At 38.9% G+C, this 22,420-nt stretch overlaps 1 protein-coding gene across 6 annotated transcripts in view; it reads right to left on the reverse strand.

Moving 5' to 3' along the window:
* Nucleotides 1–22,420, reverse strand: part of MEIS1 (Meis homeobox 1) — a 137,767-nt gene that overhangs the window by 6,623 nt on the left and 108,724 nt on the right. For all 6 annotated transcript variants that reach the window (XM_067704875.1, XM_067704877.1, XM_067704876.1 and 3 more), the window contains exon 9: nt 17,738–17,814. In XM_067704875.1, the coding sequence (XP_067560976.1) occupies nt 17,738–17,814 (77 nt within the window). The remainder of the gene's footprint in view (nt 1–17,737; nt 17,815–22,420) is intronic.

Here is a 22,420-nt window from a genome sequence, read left to right on the forward strand (position 1 = left end):
TGAATTCTAGTTGGTAAGTCTGCCCACTTCAGGAAGGGAACTAGTTCCTAAAAAACAAACCATTAAACAGACAGGGATAGGTTTTTTAAAATAAAAATGCATACTTCATGACATTTTAAGATTCTCAACATCTTATATCCTTATGTTCTTTCATTATCTGAGAAGTAATTAAAAGAACTAATGAAACTGGAATCTAACTAAAAGGACACTGGTTGATGCTAACTCTTATTGGCAACATATATTATATCAGTTCTTGTATCTGAAGTCCCCAAACTGCTAATAAAAATATTTAAAACACAGATCTACAACAAATTGTGTTGCCAATCAGGTTATCATTATCTTGTATAAACCATGAAAATTGGAATCATGTGAGCAGAAGGTTAGATTAATTCTCCATTCTCATTATAAGCACAGGTGTACCACAAACACCATGTGAAATAACCAATTAAAATGAAAAGAAAAATCTGCTTTTTCATTAACTGCCTTCACTGCATGACCAATTAGAAAATTATTTAATGTTAATATTCTGCATATATCAAAAGTAATTTTCATAGTAACTAACATAGGTAAGAGCAAAAATGGCTCTTTATCTAGGGTACTATTCAAAATCTGCATTCTCTTGGAGGGAACTCTGATAACTTTTTTTTAAGCCCTTTTAAAAACATAATATATTATGGATATTATCTAAAAATAGGAAGAGTCTTTTTTTTAACAGATGAGAAGCCAAGGCTCCGAGAAATTAAGTGACGTATTTGAGGTCACATGTTACCCAGGAGATGTTAATAATTTGCTGAATGACACAGAGCTGGCAAACGGTAGCAAACATCCCCCCCCCACCACCGACAATGTTCTGACCAGAGCATGGCCACTACTGTGCTACCCATCTAGAATATTCCAGACTAAATAGGTATCTAAACATGAGCTGGCTTTGAGCCAATCACCACTGGCAACAACCCTACTGTTGAGTCCAAGAATAAGCATGACTGAACATTTCGTAGATTTGGGGATTTTGATGACTGTGCTACTTGTGTGTAAAAACAAAGAAAAGGCTACACATAAGAAGACTCAGTAACTTGAGTTATCTATATTCCAAAGCTTGCCTCCTTCACACTCATACATTCACATTTCCAAAGACCAGTTCATGATAACCATCTCAGGTTTGAATCCATGATTGTTAAATCCATGGGATCAGAAAAATTACACGTCAGGTTTGAAAAGGGCTTTAACCATCACCTAGCTTGGTCACTGACATGAATCCCCTCTCTGATATCCCCACCAGGTAGATGGGTAACCTCTACTGGACTGTTGGGTTTTTTAAAAATTTATTTTATTCAAGTATAGTTGATTTACAATGTTGTGCTAATTTCTGCTGTAGAGCAAAGTGATTCAGTTATACACATATATACAGTCTTTTTCATATTCTTTTCCATTATGGTTTATCACAGGATATTGAATATAGTTCCCTGTGCTATACACTAGGACCTTGTTGTTTATCCATTCTATATATAATAGTTTGCATCTGCTAATCCCACCCTCCCGCTCCGTCCCTCTGCCACCTCCCCGCCCCCTTGGCCACCACCAGTCTGTTCTCTGTGTGCTGGACTCTCTCATACAGCCCTGGCCACCTCAGCAGAGAGCCCACTCCGTCTACAGACAAGGTAACCCTTAGAAGGGTCTGCCTTACCTGACCTAAAATCCTTTCACCAGGACAACTCCTTCGGGTAATTTAAACAATTCTAATCTCACTTCTTCAGGATAGCTTTTCAAACATTTAAACTATAGCCACCATGCCGCATAGGCTTCTCCCTTCTTCACCCTAGGTTAAACACCTGTGATTCTTAACGAGTTATTTCTCGAATGTGAGCTCTAGGATTTTGAGTCCTCTCATCCCTTGGGCCACTCTGCTCAAAATGGCGAGTCTGGCTGTGTACCTCTGCAGGTCTTCAGCGGACAACACTAAATGCAGTTACTCTAGGCCCGCTCTGGTCCCCGTGGAGAGAGCAAACACCTCACCAGAGCTTCTCAGTTAAGGGCCCACAGGTACTAGGTGCTATTTGCTTCTCTTTGGGTGGCAATGACCATTTGTTGTTATTGACAACACAGATGTAGGCCACCTATAGGATTCGTAGATGTAAAAGTGGGAATCCTTTCATTAAATAAAAATTTTAAAACCTTGAAAACCTAAGAACACCTATCACTTTATCCGAACTGCTTGACCACATTAGTAGGTATACATGGAAGTTCTTGCTTTTGCAAACTTTAATTAACAATATTTGTTTCAATATTACGGACATTATCAGTACATGTAGGACATAGTAAACTCTCAGAATGTTACTGAATTATAATTCCTATACTTACATGAAACATATTATTATCTAGGGTCACAGTGGACATCTTTATCTGAAGATAACTGAGTAAACAGCAAGATACTTTATTTTTAAAAACAACATCACCTTTTCAATCCTAAAACCATCCTAACATTTGATTCTCTTCGGTGTATTTTATGATTTTCCTTGACCATCTTAATGTATGCTCTTTGGAATCAGCTATATACAGCAAGACCATGTATTTAGATGGCTTGGCGTGAATTCAGATACAAAAACATTTTCCTTCTGGGCAAAGTAATAAAATGACATTCTTGCTCCTCCCACTATAAGTCAAACAGAGGTCAGTTCCCGCAACCCTGTATCTGTTTAAATAAACTGGTCCAGCTGTTTGTTTCTAAAATGCCCTTTGACCTTGTGTCTCATCCTCCCCGCTTCTGTGACAGAATGCTTTACTTTCCATTGTAGAAGATTCTAAATTATCAAGAATCTTCTGAACACTGAACCAAAAAAGACCTTTGGATTGTATGTAAACTTACATGAACATATTCCCTTCTTATAACACTGTCATTTCAAGAAGCATCAGTAAAATAGTTATTTTAAACTCATATGTATGAATACATAAATATATATTAGAGCTTGAACATAAGAAGAAACAGTGTTTTTTAAGAGAAATAAAAAAGAGAATGACAAAATTCCAATTTCAAAGTACAATAAAAAATACATTCTCCAATATCCATAAAATAGTTTAAGATGAAATATACCCATGAAATACACACAATCTTTGGAATTTTCCATATTGATAAGGTCTTTTTAAAAAGCCTGTGCATTTAAAAATGTAAGAGAAAACTTTTACAATTTTACAATTGATGTCCAAACATTATAGCCCTTAAAACTCAGATGTATAATGTCAGGAATACGTGACAACAGGACAGTTTTTCTTACTCATTAAAATAGTTTCACACCTTGGTTTAATAGAATGTAGCTCAAATTTGCCATAGACTGGGCATTTGAAAAGGTAATCCTTTTAGTTAAGTATCCTTTAAGGTTGAGAAACATACTGCTTGCATTTCCATATTTCATTCCAAACATCAAGGTATATGTTTTTAAAAATCCCATTTTGCTTTGAAAACACAATCTTCTTTTGTGAAGTACTTTTTAAGAACTGGACACCCTGTAGGTGGTAGAAAACTGAATTAGAGAAAGAATTCTTAAATTTCCTTTACTCATAGAATCATGGATTAGAATTTCTTCCTGTGACCAAACTGTCTCCTTTCTCAAAACAAGAAGTTTTACAAAGGAAAGGAAGATAATGGATGGGCTTTAGAGCTTTATTCCATGTCAAAATAAACAGAGATGTATTTCTTTTTACCTAATTATTTGTTTAGGACTCAAGTCCCTTAATAAAGGGGGAGTGGGAGGTTGAAAGGGGAGCAAAACCTTCAAATATCTGAGACATGGCATCATCTAAAAACTGAATTTTATCATTTGCATTTTTAAAATAGGAATCAGACAAGGAGAATGGGAGATGAATCTTGAGTTATGCTAAAAAGAAATACAGGAAGTTTTGCTCTATTCTTTCTTGTCTTTGCCCCTAGATGTTTATTTATTATTAGACTTTTTTTTTTTTTTTCCCATTCTGCTAATTCCACCTATCTCCTTTTATTCTCGGTCTAGATCTGGTAGAACAGCTTTCTAAAGTTGACCTTTGTCCTTTAGTTTATCCTCCACTCCCTGCCCTGGTTCCCTCCCACGAAACTGGATTGTTAAATTTAGTTTTCTCTTTGTGAGAACCAGGAGGGGTGGCCAGATCGTAGTGGGCATCCATTAGGACCAAACACCAGGTATATCTGCCCAGTTCCACAGGCAACTTTCCCATGTGGCTTTGCCCTTGGTCTTCCTTGTACGGTTCTCCATAATACTGACCAAAGGAAGGAAAAACTACTTGCTCACTTTCAGAAATGGAATTTTCACCTTTACTCAATTCTACTTCTCCGTGTTTACCACTTACTTAGTCACTGATGATTCAGGGGAGTCCATATTTTGTTACTTTAACATGCCACAGCCAACTCATGGAACCGCATCCAATCAAATAAAAATAAAATTCTGACAAAATGCTGTTGTTGCTAAACAATGACATGACTCTCAGTCATTCCCATAGTGCTTCTTGCCAACTAGGCATAAGTGACCAGCCAGCAGGATGGTAGGTACCCATTTAAGTATGTAGAAATGCCATTTTACAATATGTACCCTCCTTTGCCTAAGAAGCTAAAATTATTAACTATTAAGAAAAGAGTTCATTAAATAACAGGATATGGTAGTAAAAATGCTTTATAAACCTATACTATCCATTAAAGAAAGTATTAATTATAGTCATCTTGATTACTATTTAGGTATACTTAAGAATAATTACATATAGACTTTAATAATAATAAAAATTAATACCATGCATTCTTAAGTATCAATATTAGTACTGGTGATTTCTGCATGCACTATTCTTTATTCAGTTAAACATGAACAACATGCAACTATAATACTTAATTGCTATATAATTCATTTTATTTATATTCATTGCTATAAATATTTTTATAAAATTAAGCCTTGTGAAATATCTTCAAATATAAAATTTCACATTGGAAAGTAGTTGCTGGATTCCAGAGTTTTGCTCTTTCTTTTTCCATGAATTTTCTTGATGTAGCATTTCTTTCAGCTTTATCGCAGTCACTTAAAGAAAATTATATATCCAACATTTTTTTTTTAAGTCAGCATTTTCTAATATAAGTTTAAGGCCTGTTTTATAAACAAACGTTTCAGGGAACGAGTTCTAGCTGTCTCCCACATAACACTCTCTTCTTTTAAACAAGAAATCGACTTCAAAATCTTTTGTTGGAATTCTCTATTTTAGATTTACATTTACTTATTGGATTTAATGATCTGTAACTGGCAGACTTCAGGGTCCAAGCCTTCTTCTACGCTCCCTTTCTCTGTGAAGTAAAATTTCATGAAACATGATTTTAAGACGCTCAAGAAAGTTGATTCAATCTCAAGTCAAACCTAATGAAATCATGTTTTTGGCGCTGTCTTCTAGTTTCTCAACCTCCTCCAGGATCTGACAGTTTCAGGACTGCAATACATCATCTGTGTGTCTGAGGCCGGGGGAGGTGACTGAACAGGAGGGGAGAAGGGAAGCATGTGTTTTACTCTCCATCCACTCTAGAAACATAATATTGGAATTTTGCTCAAATCACAAGAAGCCCATCAATCAGAGGTCTGAGAAGGTTCCCCTTCTCTAGAAGTGATAGGTATATTTGGCAAACTACTCTAGAAAAAAATGAAGCTAAGACAGTTGAGGACGTTAATTATATATAAAATTTCTTGCAAGCAACTAGTGAAAAAAGTCACTAATTAGTTGAGAAATATAATGCAAAGTAAAAACAAAACCCAAGTTTCATTTTGGACTTTATATGTTGAAATAACTTGCAAACACTTCATCACTTGGTTATATATTACAGGAAGTTTTCCTTGAAAGCAAACTGGAAAATGACTTCTTTTTACTCTAAAAAAAATAGAAGCTCAGCTTGCTAAATCCTTTAATCTGAACTGAATTCAAAGCAAGGGTGCCTCCCTCAGTGCAGAGTCTCTAATTCTTTTGCTACCTTCTACATCACTAAAGCCTTAGGCTCTAAACTCAGTAGAATGAATTGTAGGGCTGTCTCACTAGACCCAGCATAAGAAATACCCAGTAGTTATACGTATCTTAAGTATGCATATAAACATAGGTAACCAAATGGCATTTATAAAATATTTACTTAAATGGGACAATTTGTCAAATTTGATTTTGTATAACCTTGTAAATATTTTTTAAAATGTGGTTTACTTAAAGTATATGAAATTAAAGTGATTATTAGCACAATGATTAAGCAATAGGATAATCTAGCAAAACCTCCTTTACTAATGAAAAGCTAAAATGGGAATAATAATATCTTCAAAGAATAAATGTGTCTCTGATTTAAGCTGAACCATTATTTCATATAAATTCTCATTTTCCCATATTCACAAAATTCAATAAAATTGCATCTAACTAAACATCCCTTAAACATTACAGAATAAGTGTACAGTTATTTAAAACAAATCTTAATGTTCTGCCAATTTCCATTGTAAATACGATGACCAGATAATTTATCATCTACACTGGGAAAATTTTGAGAGTAGAAAGAACATTATTAATAATTATGCTGGGCAACAGGCGTAAACCATGAATGTCCCATGCAATTGGGGTGTATGGGCTACCCTACTGATCAAATATGCACCTATTTTCCCAAACAGAATTTCCCCTCAATAATTGGAATTGACCAGCCCAGCATGCATACTGTGTTAGGTGACCAGCCTAGCACGCATACCGTGTTCTAGAATCTCAGCACCATCTTGGAGTAGCTCTCAGCTCTTTCCTTCCTCTAGAATCTCTCCTTTATTTGCCTTCACTAACTAGAAACTTCCAGGCCTGGAGTCTCTACTCGTGCCAAGGGAAGATATCTCAAAATTTAGCTCGATTTTTTCTTTTCACCTGGTCACAGATTAGGTTTGACCTGAATGGAGGCCTGTGTCTATTCCTCAGAATGGTCACTGTAACTTCTGTTTCAATTAGCAATGTTCGAAACCTAAGCTCTATGTAATGTATATCAACATGTAACCTGTAGGCCCTTACATACAAATGGAACCACTTAAACTAAAAGACAAAATCTCTCAACTGATGCATATGACAAAATCTTTCAAATGAGGACAATAAAACCAACAAAATGACCTCCTCTTGGAACCTGTCAAATCTTTGAAAAATGCTTACGGTCATCGAAGTCACATTGGGGAAAGTTTGGAGAATGTACATTTCACTTCTGAGTTGCCAGCCTTTTCTTTGAACACCATTGCTCATAATTATCACAGTCAAAACACAGGCCACAGGCAGGAAGAGTGAGAGCACTGTCTGGTGGGAAGAGCGTGAGAACTGAGTAGGAAAACTGCCACTTACTGGCTCTGAGATCATAGCAGTATTTAGGTGCTGGAATTGTGAATGATCAAGTGAGTGGACGTTTTATGCAAAGTGCTTTGTAAACTGTAAAACCTAAGACAGAGGTTTGCTGGGGATAGTGTCCTTATGATTCTCAAAAATACCTAACGGTACAAAAACTTATATACAAATTCTTATGGCAGCAAAAGATGGAAACAACCCAAATGTCCGTCAACAAACAAACTAATAAAGAAAATGTGCTAGGGCTTCCCTGGTGGCGTAGTGGCTGAGAGTTCGCCTGCCGATGCAGGGGACATGGGTTCGTGCCCCGATCTGGGAAGATCCCACATGCCGTGGAGCGGCTGGGCCCGTGAGCCATGGCCGCTGAGCCTGCGTGTCTGGAGCCTGTGCTCCGCAACGGGAGAGGCCACAACACTGAGAGGCCCGTGTACCGCAAAAAAAAAAAAAAAAAAGAAAATGTGCTATACCCATACGATGGAACATTATTCAGCCATCAAGTTTGACACATGCTACAACGTGAATGAAACTTGAAAACATAATGCTAAGTGAAGGAAACCAGTCACAAAAGACCACAGATTTTGTGATCACATTTATGTGACATGTCCAGAATAAACCAATCTATAGAGACAGAAAATAGATGTGTGGTAGAGTTGGGGATGGATGTATGGGGAGGATGCAGGGTTTCTTTTTGAGGTGGTGAAAATGTTCTCAAACTGACTGTGGGGATGGTTGCCCATATCTGTGAATATACTTAAAACCACTGAATTGTACAATTTAAATGAGTGATTTGCGTGGTATGTGAATTATATCTCAGTAAAGCCGTTAAAAATAAATACATAACGGTGGAATGCACGAGACACCGGACCAGGTCCTCCTTGCCTCTCATTAGGGGTGTAATATTGTAAGGCCCTGAGCCTCATCTGTTAAAGGATGCACACAATCTTATCCAGGACTTGGACTCTGTCATTCTATAGCATTGTTTCTAAAATTTTAATCTGTGCTCCTTTTGATAAACTTCAAAATCTCCTATCCCTTTGTTACTTGCTATTTCAAAAGAAATAGCACGACAAAAATCAAAAGTTAATTCCCAAGACGCTTTTTTATACTACATTCACTCAGAATGATTCTGATCTGCCTTTTCTGGCCACTCTCTCCAGTCCCCACTTGGCCCTGAGGATGGGAATCCCTGCCATAACCCATTGCACTGTCCTTTCTGTAAACAGTCCTGCCAGGTAACTAGCCATGGGAGCTGAGACCTGACATCTTTGGACACATACAATTCTTTCCATTAGCTTTTCAACACCTCCTACACCCTACCCTTTCCAAGTACATATGAACTCTGACCCAAACTAGGGATCAAATAAAGTCAACTGTAGCAGATGTTCTAGTGATGCAGGCCAACAAAACCCTTCAACTAGACAACAACCCTCAAAACTACCAGTTTACACTCAAATCAGCATCCTACGGTAGAACATACTGGAAACTTAAAAGATATATATTTTTAATCATGGTGCGTTTAATTCCAACCGTCTGCAACATACTATTCTTTTTTTTTTCATAAATTTATTTATTTTATTTATTTATTTTTGGCTGCGTTGGGTCTTCATTGCTGCATGTGGGCTTTCTCTAGTTGCAGTGAGCGGGGGCTACTCTTCATTGTGGTGTGCAGGCTTCTCACTGCGGTGGCTTCTTATGTTGAGGAGCATGGGCCCTAGCTGTGCAGGCTTCAGTAGTTGTGGCACATGGGCTCAGTATTGTGGCTCGCGGGCTCTAGAGCGCAGGCTCAGTAGTTGTGGCACGTGGGCTTAGTTGCTCCGTGGCAGGTGGGATCTTCCCGGACCAGGGCTCCAACCCATGTCTCCTGCACTGGCAGGCGGATTCTTAACCACTGTGCCACCAGGGAAGCCCCAATATACTATTCTTGAAAAATAGTGACCAAATCAGTAGTAAGCCAGATGTCTCCCATGACAGGAAATATGTTTTTGACCTAAGTTACATTTAGAATCCAAGACCAATAATTCCCACGGGCCTGAAAGAGTTAATGTATTTGCAAAAGGAAGTACTTTTTCCCTTCTTCAGTGATGGGATCTAATCTTGTGGCCCTTTAACCACATTGGTTAAGAGGGTAAAAGGAAAAAGGAGCTCTCAAGGGTGGGAAGAGATTAAGGTTTTTTGTTTATTTGTTATTGTTCAGGTGTCAAGAGCCCCATAGAGTTAATTATTTCCCATATTAATGGGTCAGGCTTAAAGGCCTCATAAGAATGGAGATAAAATAAGGAGGAGAATATCAAAGGCTATGAGGGCATGTAACGGGACAGCCCTGCATTTGCCAAACATCCATGTTGTTGGCGTGTTTTTTTTGTTTGTTTTTTGCTCCTTCATTTTATTTTATTTTTTAAAACATCTTTATTGGAGTATAATTGCTTTACAATGGTGTGTTAGTTTCTGCTGTATAACAAAGTGAATCAGCTATACATATACATATATCCCCATATCCCCTCCCTCTTGCGTCTCCCTCCCACCCTCCCTATCTCACCCCTCTAGGTGGTCACAAAGCACCGAGCTGATCTCCCTGTGCTATGCGGCTGCTTCCCACTAGCTATCTATTTTACATTTGGTAGTGTATATATGTCCATGTGTTGGCGTGTTTTTGTTGTTATTTTTTTTAAATGCTCTCTTTCCCCTTAAAAATTAACAAAAGAAACACAACAAAAACCTGATAATCTACACAAAGTTCCAGGCATTCACACATTGGAGCCACGCAGATCCAAGACATTTGCCCTCAGAAACACTCCCTCCCCACGCACCCCTGGCTCCTCTCCATTTTTGAGAAACTTGTCTTATTCAACAAGGAGGCAACATTTGCCCCACTTTTTACTATTTCAGGCTGCCTCTTTAATCACTCAGAAATGCTGTTTGTTTTAAGTAGGTGCAGCCTGAAGCCAGAGGGTGATGTAAGTGCGAGGGGAGAGGGGGGTCTCTGTGGGCACAGCTCCTGTGCCCCAGTGCTCAATGGTTAATCACCCAACACCAGCCCGAGCAACTGTTGACACAAAATAGGTGGAGATCAGGTCTGTGCAAGCAGAAAATACCAGAAAGGCAAACTATATGTAAACACACTTAAGACAGATTTGACAAGAATAGATCTCAACCTGACTTGCTAGGAAACTGCTCAAGCCGAAAACCTCAATGTTCTTCTCCGCGGAGGCTGTTTCCCCTGACAAAGTTTCCTTTGAGAAGAAAAGGAGTAACATTTTCAAAACTAAAATGAGTTTACAGAAGTCAGTGGAGACATGTGTCCCCTTGATGCACATGGTGTGAGTTTCGAATGTGCTCCTACATGCAGAAGTTATGTAATATAATACAGTTCTTGCAGGTACCCCTGGAGCACAGCCAAACGAGAGAGAAAGAGAGAGAGAGGGAGAGAGAGAGAGAGAGAGAGAGAGAGAGAGAGAGAGAGAGAGAAAGAGAGAGAAGGAGGGAGGGAGAGGGAGGGAGAGAGGAAAAAAACAGCATGTGCAAACAACCAGAATTCAAAAAGCTATTTCTCCTGACCTATAAAACTCATGCAAAGGAGCAAATGGATAATGCTTAAACAGTCTTTTAATCTTATCTAACTGACACCTGACAACCCATTACTTATAGATTGTTAACGCACCAGCTAAAAAGTTTGTCATGTACAAAATTACTAGAGAAAAAGACTGAACGCCTGAGGAAAAAACAAATTTTGCTGTACAATAACTTCAGAAATTCCGAGCCTATTATCTGTCATGCCCTTCACAGACTCAGCGCGCACCGCTAAAAACAACTGATTTATCTTTATTATGAATCCGAAAGTGACAGCACACATGTTTTTCAGGTCTTGCGATAATGTTTTATTTCATCTAGCTTCTATTTTACAGGGCTTTGATTTGCTTATTTAAGATGAAGAAAAGTAACAACTTTGTAATGAAATGTCCGGTTTGTCTCTTTATCAAAGGCCCTGTTGTGCGTGGTTTTTTTCACACACACACCCCCCGGCTTCTCATGTAAAATGGGGATCATAATCAGCTTCAGAACATTCACCTTGCTTCAGTTCACGTTTTTACACCGTCTAGAATATCAGGGCTAGAAGAGGCTTATTACACTGCCACCAATTCCTCAGCCCTCCCCTTCCATTTAAGGCAGAGGAAACTGTTGCCCATGGAGACAAAGTGAGTTGATCAAGGACACACATCTACTTGGTGAGGAGTGGGGACGACAGATGATATGTTTGGACTCCAAACATTCTTTCCCCTGCGTATTCCCTCCCCTCACTCGCACTGTGTAAATTGTGTGCTGTCGTGAGGCTCACAGGGGAATCTGTTCCTCAGCCACCTGTGGATGCCGGGGCTTTCCCCCCTCGATTGGGGTGCCTCTCAGCCCCTCACTTCCCACACTCTCCTCAAGGGAGTCAGCTCCTGCTCTGCCGGCTGGGTGACACCCGGGGAGTTCTTTCCATTTCTCTGATCAGACACTGAAAACAACAAATCTGCTTAATTAGGACTTGCACCAAGTCCTGCTGACCTCCACACCATGTTCAAAGTCAAGCACGAAGCCACTGGTTTTACTGCCTTGAAAGGGATGTTCAGGAACACTGGGCTCATGATGGAATCAGTCTCCCAACTCACTCATCTCTGCACCTCGCTGGAACCCCAACCTGGTCCTGAAAGTATCTTCAGGTTGTAACAACTCTCAGCTTCAGACCTCACACTCTTGTCCTCAAAAGCTCAGAGACTGTCTTTGAATGTTGGCTGGAGGAGAAACAGCAGTTACACAAAACAGTATCTGGACTTTCTAATCCATCTTCCTCCAACCCACCCCTTCCTGTTTCTCTTCTCACCTAGACTCAGGGTCCCCTGGTGGAAGGGGCAGGGTTTTTCCATCTGGCACAGTGGTCCAACACCTACCCTTCCGTGAGGACTTTCCATGTTTCCCAGTATTACCCATGTGATTGAACACAGTGGGGGGAAAAACCTCTGAGTAAACTTAGCAAGTAGAACTTACAACAAAGTGTATTTCACAGCCTGCAGAGTCATTTTCAAAGGCGATTGTTTGCTGGGAATTTTTAAAAAATCTGCAGACAAAAGCAGCGTCTCCTTTGAATTCCTAAGACTCTCTGACATGACAATACCTGAAGTTTTCAAAATTCACAGCTCTTTTCCCTGCAAGCTATTTGCTCAGCTTCCCTAAATAATACCCTGCGTGCCTGGTACCTTGCCAGCTCTGTCTCAGGCAATATGCAAGCTAAACACTTTTTGACTGATTTCAATATTTTCTCATGAGCAACTAGACAGTATTTTATCTAGTGAATATTACTGACTGCTCTGATCTAAGCCCAGAGTAAGGGCCTGTAAAGGTAATATCATTAGAGTTGACACTCAAGGTAAAAAGCATAGCAATTAACTGTGGCCTGGAGAAAAACAACCCATTCTGAAAGGTGCTGGAGAGCTGTTCTATTTATATTTCTCCTTCTCTTCCTTCTTTTAAAAATACTGCACCTGTTACTCCATTGATCAGCTAGGAAGTCTACCTTAAATGTAGGTTACACTTAAATTCTCAAGGGAAGAAGTTAAACCACCTGCTTAATAAAATTACCTCTTGTGTGTGAAGTGGTTCCATCCCTAGGTGATTCCTAGGCAAGGAAAATCACTATACACCCTGCACTTTCATTTTGTAGTTGAATAGGAAACAAATGACCCAGGACTCCTTGCTTGGTGCACTGTTTTTTCTTTTTACATCTGTTTTCCTTGCTTTTGTGTCATGCCTCTGTTTAGTTTTATTGACAAAACAATCTGTGCCTAATGTTTAAACAACATCTGTAAAATGTATTATTAAATTATGTTGGAAGAAAAAGCAGAGCCATTCTATGAAACCCCATGACCCCCTATTGATTTTTAGATCTCAGAAGTTGAAAGGATAATTTGTGAATGTTTTAACATTTACATCTACACAGGTACCTATATTTATAGAATCTTTGATTACTTATAAAAGTATTTGCTACATTGTTACCATAACTCAGAAAGAAACTTGACCTTTTACAGTTGAATCTGTTTATTATAACAAGGGTGATCTTTTTTTTTTTTTTTTTTTAAATAAGTTTACATTTTTACCTGCCAGGGGTAGAAATCTCCAAGGATGACATACTTTTTCCCCCCACTGGTAATAAATGGGAAGTGATGGCTGAATGCTTTGCAGTTTTGAAGGCAATAAATGAAGAAACTAGGAAAATCCGGTATATGTACTAAATCTGAGAACTTTAAGAGGTACGATGGTTCTGGAAGGTGTCACTGCGGAGGTTCGGATGCACCCTGGAATTTTATGCACCCTATTGATGGGGAGTGGCTTTTCTGTCTACATACATACTGTATTTCACATAAACTATGTATTTTGCACCTAAGACCCATGGCCTTCTCAGAGAGGGTGAAGAAGTAATCATGGAACATTAGGTCTTAATGGGAAAGTGTGTGGATGAGAAGGGGTAAACCAAGAAACTAACATTTATTCAGTACACCCTAGGCTAGACCTCTGCTGGGGCAGAATGTGTCTGAGGCAGCCAGCAAGAAAGATACAATGCAGGCACAAGGTTTCATCACATGGAATTCCCAAGTCTGCAACATGGCTGTGAAAACATATAAGGGAGTTTTATTTGACCATTCTACACTCATATTTTCAATATAAAAGAATAAAGTTGGTGTATTCGGGACAGAAAAGAACCCAGTATTGACTTTGTGTGTGTGTGAGTGCGCTCTTTCTTCAAAGTTCTACCTACATATGAAAAGACCCACCTAACCATCTATCTTAAAATTTAAGAAGTTTCCACTTAAATGACATTCAACACGTTAGTAATATTTTTGCACTGATACAACAGAAGTATTTATCACAACCACCACAACAATGAAAACACAAAAAGACAAAAGCACCAAATGCTATTATTTATCACTTTTGGCCCAAATCATAATTGGGAGTGAGGGAAGAAAGGAAGAAGAATACATACATTTATGACACATATTGTATTTCAAAAATTATTATGCTTTAAGTCACAGTCTACCATGGCATGCTAGACTGAAATATTTAGGCAATTAGTTATGGAGGTTGATTTTTAAAAACATGCAGTTACCTCAAATACTTGGATAATTTAGGTAAAATATTTTTACCCAAATTATTTGCCTAATTGCCTCAATTCTCAAAAAATGTGCTGGCATAGACTTGTCCTACGGTGTCTAATCTAATAAATGTCACATTCCCTCCCAGAACCCAATTCCTACAAGTACTAATACCAACCATTTTAAGAATACTCCTCTGTTTCTACTGACAAGTAGACCAAGTATGAGTTAGAGCAGTTATTTCTTTTAATCCAAGTTTTCTCTTAATTAATCAAATCTGTCTTGTTGTTTTACATTTAAATTCTCCCTGTGATCCCCTCTCCCCACCAAATCCCATCTGCTTTGTCCTTAGTCAGCCAAGGCAAGTAGTATATATTACTTACGTCAATTAAAGACGCATAAAATTAGTTCAGCGCTGGAATGAAAGAATGTTACAACGCACCAAACTTTTCTCATCTCATTTTTCTGTCAAAACCTAACTTCAGGCTGCATCGGCCAGGGTTTCTATGACAAGCTAACAACTGACATGAGTTTATATTTTTCACTTTCATATTGTGTATTTCAATACATTATGTTACTGCCAGTAATTATGAGTGATCTACACCCAACCCGCCCTTCAGCATTTATTAAATCTCTTCAACAGTGACTCATAGTTCATACAGAATGTACATGTGTGTTAACAAGTCTTTAAAAATCCAAAAAGGAAGAAACACATTTTAAATGTTGTGTCTAAATGAAGTGAAGGGGAAATGCTAAAATACTCATGAAGTGTTTTTGTTGTTGTTGTTGTTTTAATTATTATTTCCAGAATGAAGTAACTTGCGCTCGATGCTCAATACTGGAAAAATATTTACAGGCTGTCAAAAAGACTCTGTGTAATGTTTTTATTACAATAAAGAAAAATGAAAACCACTTGGTAGTTGTGCTTTTTATCTCCAAGTCTGCCATCTTTAAGATTTGCTCACATCTTGGGTTTCAATACAGTACCGTCTGGGTTTCCCCATTTTTCCAACGTATTTCCAACTCAAAGCCCGAAGAAAAAGAAATCTATTATCAGCTCCTTAAAAGGTGAAGGTCTGGATGAAAATTAATATACCGCTAAGAACTCAAATCAAATGTGGGAATGTCATTATTCACCGAACTTAAGAGAAACAATTTCTATTACAACTTTTAGTTACTGGAGGGTAACTCTCTACCACAAATAAATTCGTTGCAGAGTTGAAACACTTGCCAAATGCTCGGCAATGAAGTGCGAGCATAGGTCACTTCTAATTCCATACACAGAAGCGAGAGCACATGAACACTACACGGCGCCAGGTGAGCACAGAATTGGGTTTACATCCCACGTAATGAGTAAAAGTGATTTTCAAGTTATGTGCCTGTGCAGAATTGAGTATCAGTGTGAAGTTTAGGGCAAAGTCTGCATCTATGTTGAAAAATTATTATCTGGCGTGTATTTTTTTTAAGTCCTTTTATTCCCTCCTCTTAATTGCAACACCGAGGCAGTCTGATTGTGATCACTGTGCACAGAATCTAGGAAACGACAGTTGCATCCAGCTTGGTGTCACAGGAATGCCTGCCTGGCCGGGCAGCCACAGGAAATATCCCATCATGTCTTCTACCTGTGGCAAGCGGCTTGTATTGGAATCTGTTCTCTGGTAACAATGTTTGTGGGTGGAGCTCTCTAGCAGATCACCTGAATGGCAGCCCATTGCCTTCCTAAATGTTTAGGAATTTAGGTGTGCCTTCAAAATGGATGGTCTGCTCTATAATATCGTCCAGAACAATTTGGAAGACAAAGTTCAATTATATAGTATCCAGGGTCTTGAAAATTAAGATACAGCCGCAGGTACAAACAGGCAAACAAAAAAACCTCAGCAGCCACACGACTCCTAGTTACACACTCAGGTGTAGTATGTCTTCCGTTGGTTCCTTATCCACTCGACTAAAAGGGCTGCAAAAACCGATCTCCCAAGGCTGCCGTAAGGTCACAGAAATTGATAACCCTTACAAGCAATGCTTATGTGAGTCTGTCTGTGTCTTGAAGATAGTGCGCTTTGTAAATTAATCCTCCAAAGGCAAATATATTGTAAGTAGCTTGTTATCTCTAAAATACTAAATCGAAGAATACATGGGATTATATTGACAGAAATTACATTTTCTGTAATGGGGCTTAATATATCTGAAATCTCTCCCAAAGGCTCCCAGACTCTCTAACACAGAAGGGTCTGTTAATGTAGGTGCAATGGACATCAAGAACAAATTTATTCACCAAAATGGATTAGGCCATGTAATCAGAGATTCTGTAATATTAATCTTTGACACTTATTGAAAAGAAAGAAATACTTCTGTCTGCAAACTGGCATTCTCAGTTCTCATCTTTCCCCAACCAGGCTTTGGGCCTTTTCTGGATTTTACTTCAAAGAGGATACGGTTTCCCCATCATAAACACTAATCTAAAAATATTAGGACAATTAATTAGACACTTAGTTTTCGAGGAGGTTGGATTTTGATACCCTTCACATATGACACTAGCTCTGGGTGACTGTGTGAACGTGGCTTTCAGCGCACTCACAAAGGGTAATAAATCATACTTCCTCAAAGGCTCCTTGCCACACCGCTGTACATTAAGTCAGAATATTGTTGGCTGCTACTTGGTAACTAATCTCAGCTTTCCCCCAAATCAGGAGTCCACACATTTATTTAGAAACAGTATTGCACAGCTCTGAGATACATCAAGTTTTGAACAGCATCAAAGTAGAAACATACATTTTTTCTCTTTTTTCTATAGGGAGGTCAGAAGAAAGGAGCGCCCATCCTGGAATGCTTATCCCTAACAAATTCTAACCGAACTTAGTTATTCAGCGAATTTAAAACCTGACGGGTATGTGATAGTGGATTTTCTTGTTTCATAGAAAAGAGGATATCACTCTTTCTATTGATTATTCTTAAAAGTTAAAAAAAAAAAAGGTCATAGAGAGAGACATTTACAGAGCCATAGTGAACGTGAATTAAACACTAATATATACTATGCCTAAAATTTGTCAATTTATAAAGGAGGTGGAAAGCAATACACTGTTTTCTTTTCTATACTAGCAAGTGCTCTCACCCACCAGTCAATACTGTGTTCTCACCTTTGGATCAACAAGCCACGGGGGGGGGGGGGGGGGGGGGGGACTGGGTGTGTCTTCTTAATGCAAAACATTAGCTGCAGGTCGCCAGAGGGGGAAGCAGATTGTGTGTAAACACAAAGCCAAATTACTTACCAATTGTTCACTTGAAGGATGGTGAGTCCTGTGTCTTGTGCCAACTGCTTTTTCTGTTCTTCAGAAGGGTAAGGGTGCTGAAAGAGGACAAAAAAGATAGGTTGTGCACATACACTTTGGATACACAATGTGCACATCACATGTCAGATGCAACGCTAGGTGCGAGGGATTCAATAATAAACACATATGCTCTGTTAAAAACAATATGTGTACTTCAGGCAATATTTAGGCTATTTTGTCAATAACCTAAGAGTCTAGCGAGGTCTATAATTAAAGGTAAAAATGCTGAGGTGTGTCACTCTTATTAATGGAATACTACATCATCTAATTAATGGCAATAAAAGACAAGCCAATTACCAAGATTAGTGAAGTGTATAAATAGCTACTTAGGATACGTGCAGAACCTTGATACTGAGTTTATTCTTTAACAGGTTTATTTGTTGCAAACACAAAATTCAGTAGGACCTTCACTGTATTTTATGGGATTAAAATAACAAGTTCTTTTTGAGCGTACAAAAGTGTACCACCTTGACGTGATATTTTCTAGAACCACAGATTTTTAAAGCTGAATCATTTGGACCAACAAGCTCAGCTCAGGTCCCCAGGAGTTAAGCACCTTGTTAACATGATATTCTCCTCCCAAAACACCACGTTGCTGGACGCAAATATCAAAATTAAAGTGGGTGTATTTAAAAAAAAACACACACACACACTATTCATTTTAGCTCTTCTGCAAAGCACAAACAAATGAAATTCTACCAAAGTTGGTTTCCCTATCTGAATGTCAACGTATGCTGGGATTCTGAACACAGGCCAACATAAGGTCAAAGACCAGCACATTTTGCATGCGAAGAAAAAGCCTCAGGAGTTAGAGTGGATAAAAAAATATTACAGGATTAGATAATAAAATGAAATCTATACCTTCTTGTAAGATGTTTAGAATTCTACTAAGATTAGTTTTGGCAAGATACTTTCTGTTTAATAGTCAACTATATCTAAGTTTGAAATATACATTTCTAAAGCCTGGGAGAGGAGCTGAGGACGTGGTTTCCATCCATTGGTGACATGGGCTACTTTGAAACATTGCACCCCAATAAATTCTCCCAAGATAATAATTGTTCTGATAGTCAACCTTCTATTCTCTTTATGAATGGGAAAGGGCACCCCCAACTCTCCATTTAACGATATGTGCCATCGGAAACTAAATTCTGGTCTATTGAATGCTAATTAACATAGCTTTCAATCTTATTAATAATGTCTGATTAGATGCTAAGAAGGCTCGTTAATGACCACTTCAATGCTCTTACATATAAGTTTAAATATGTTCTGTATCTATACACATGGGATTCGATTTGTGGAGAGCAGAGATGTAGCCATTTTTCCCATAAGCATTGTGTCTTGATTGTCACTTAATCAATAAATACACAGTTAGAATAAGGCTTTGCTTTCACGGAATATAGTGCCTCTCTCTAAAGAGCTCCAAGTATATTACAGACAGAATGGTAATTAATCCCCATTATATCACTTTGAGGGACATAAATAGAATCTATTGTCCCTCATGTTTTACTGGTGAGGAAACTGGCCAGGGGAAGGCACAGTCCGCAGTGACACGACCTAGGGACATTTCCTGCTTCCCATCCAGTGTCTAAGCCTCATCATGACAGAAGGATAAGGCAAACGCCTTTCATAATCTCCATCCCTGTCCCGGCTCAAAAACCTCCAGACCGCTCACCTTGCCCAGCAGTGCGTGCCACCACCCACCCAGCCCTGCCCACTTCCCAGACGGGCATCCTCTTCTCACCCCACCGCACCCCTCTGTCCAGCCACTTGGTATGTTCTTCCAACACCCCAAGCTGGTCCCTACCCTCAGGCTCCTGCTCCAAGGTAACTGTCAGGTCTCAGCTCAATTGTCAAGCCTTACCCTCCCAACTCTCCACCAGGCCACCTTATCACTCTCACACCAGTTTTTCCCCTTTTTGTCTAATAGCAAGCATCACTCAATGAAACACCCATTCTGATTATTTCTTTCCTTGGTCATGCGTCCCTTCTCACTCATTTAGCATCTCTAACACCCTCGCCTTTCTCGTTCACCATCCTTAAAGCCCAGACCTGCACATAAAGAAAACCAGTAAATACCAGTGGAACAAAGGAATGGCTCTGACTTGCCACGACACACAGATACTCTCCACTCAGATGCAACATCAAAATGTATAATAGGGCTTCCCTGGTGGCGCAGTGGTTGAGAGTCCGCCTGCCGATGCAGGGGACACGGGTTCGTGCCCCGGTCTGGGACGATCCCACATGCCGCGGAGCTGCTGGGCCTGTGAGCCATGGCCGCTGAGCCTGCGCGTCCAGAGCGTGTGCTCCGCAACGGGAGAGGCCACAACAGTGAGAGGTCCGCGTACCGCAGAAAAAAAAAGGAAAATGTATAATAAAAAAATTTTTTTAAAGCCCACAGGAAGTACAAACAATCCAATTTGAGATCCACAACACGACTTTCCTTACTTCATTCCTAAAAGTGATGTCTACCCACTCTTTTCAAATGAAAGTATATCACCTCCATAATCGGCAGAGATCATAGGTGACAATCACCCTACTCACCATTATGCCAGTCATCACAGGCAAAATCTCACAATTGGATACTGACCTAAAAGCAATACACTGCCCTACGGTTTAAAACATGACTCCCACTTCATGAAGGTTTGCCACACAATACAAACCAAATGAATCTTTTATCCTCTGAACTGAATTATGGTTTCATATATAGTAGTTCTATGTCTATACTAGTTGAAGAATTGCACAAAGTTACATATGACCCGTTTAGACTGTATAAATTATGCTGCCATTCACTAACTCTGAGCCTTTGAAAAAGGGACAACTTCTCGATTTTATCATCTGGAGGTTAGCCAGGCTAGCAATTCTTGAGTAATAAAAGCCTGACTTTGAAATATGCAAATTTTAGCATCTAGCTGTTGGCACTATTTGCTATATAAAGCTGTACACTGATGTACACAAGTCATTTTCAATCTATAACATCTTCTGTAATATGATTTGCTTACAGTTTTGCAGGTCCTCTGGAAATCTCTTTCAGTGCTTTTCAATTGAATTAATAAATACGTCAGTGGTCCCTCTTCCCTACAGCTGGATGGCAACACCTTTTGCCCTGTCTTGTTAGTTGTGTCTTAATATTATGACCAGAACTGGATAAAAATTAATATTTATGCCATTTACCTTTAGTTACTTTGAAAATTGAGAATTGTCACAGTCATTTATTTGTGCTGTGTTTTCAAGAGTATTTTTGCATGCCTGTTTGTGAGCAAGTTTTACATGCATTCTTAGAGAGCAAGTGGAATTCACATTTTATTTATGCAAAGGGTGTCAGGAAAATTCTCTTTGGATCATTAAAATTACCTGAATCATTATAGCTTCAAAGAGCAATCTATGGCCTGCAAATTGTCAGTGCAAGTTTAGGTTGTTTCTTTACATCATGCAGTTTCTGATTTCAGAATTTAAATATCATAAAATGAGAAAGTTCTAACCGTTTTTTTCCTCTGTCACTTTTCAGGTGATCTGATTTTAAGTAATTGGAACAAACTGTGCCTAATTTCATGCAGCATAATTGCCAGGCAGCCTCAAGCTATGGAGACCCAGCACTCTGTCTCCATTAAACAATTTTCAGTTGTTCAGGATATATTTTTTTTAATAGAAATGAATGAGCCTGGATGAAATTAAATGTCACAATAATCTGGTCATTGTTAAGGGGGCAAAAGGTATCAACAAAACTCCTAAACCTCTGTCTGTGGTAGACCGACTGGATAGTTTTCTTTTTTTCATAGTTCTTCAACCTGGTTTCCCACAAACTTTCAATTCCCCCCCCCCCCAAAAAATTCTGTAATTGCTAGAATCACATGAAAGCCACAACGTCAGGTAGTTAATCCACAGTCAGTCAAAAATTCACAAAGAAGTAGGCTTTTTAACTGAAATCCAATATGTTTAACTATCTTAAACCCTATGCATCTTTCCTAGATAAGCTTTTTGTGGACAGTATGAGTTATTCCTTTGTAGACTTAAAAAAATAAAAATGCCTTGACAAAAACCCAACATGCCACAGGCAAGGCTGCTGTGAAAACATTCAAAGCCCAGGTTGCCTTCCGCCCACAGGGCTAGTGAGGCCAAGAGAAGGGCAAAGGTAGATGTCATTTTACAAAAGAGAGAAAGACGAGTGCCATATTAGGAAGAAAACGGAAAATTCATTCTAAACCGTTGCAACCACAGGGCTAGGTCTCCCTTGCCATTTTCCTGAACACCTCTGCTATTATGGCATCTAAGCAGCAAGGACACTGGTTTAAGAGAGATCAGTAGGTTCTTGTGAAGGAAAGAGGGATTGCACTTGCCAGATATACCAATCAACCTAATCACTATGGGATACCAAAGCAAATTTGACCACAGTCCAATAGACAGTGACAGGAGACCTCGTCTTTGTTGTGTACATTAGCTTCCTGCCATTATCTCTTAAAAGCTTAATTATTTGCAAACAGTTGATCAAGATGGGAATTTGAGAGAGGATATGTAAGGGCCACTGGGAGAACGGCAAAGCATTAAGAGAGTAAACAAAATTACCTTTAGATCTTACAATAAGAACTAACGATTGAGACCGGAGAGAGCCAGGCAGTGCAGTAGCTG

Source organism: Pseudorca crassidens, chromosome 14 (genome assembly GCF_039906515.1).
Source record: "Pseudorca crassidens isolate mPseCra1 chromosome 14, mPseCra1.hap1, whole genome shotgun sequence".
NCBI classification, from domain to species: domain Eukaryota; kingdom Metazoa; phylum Chordata; class Mammalia; order Artiodactyla; family Delphinidae; genus Pseudorca; species Pseudorca crassidens.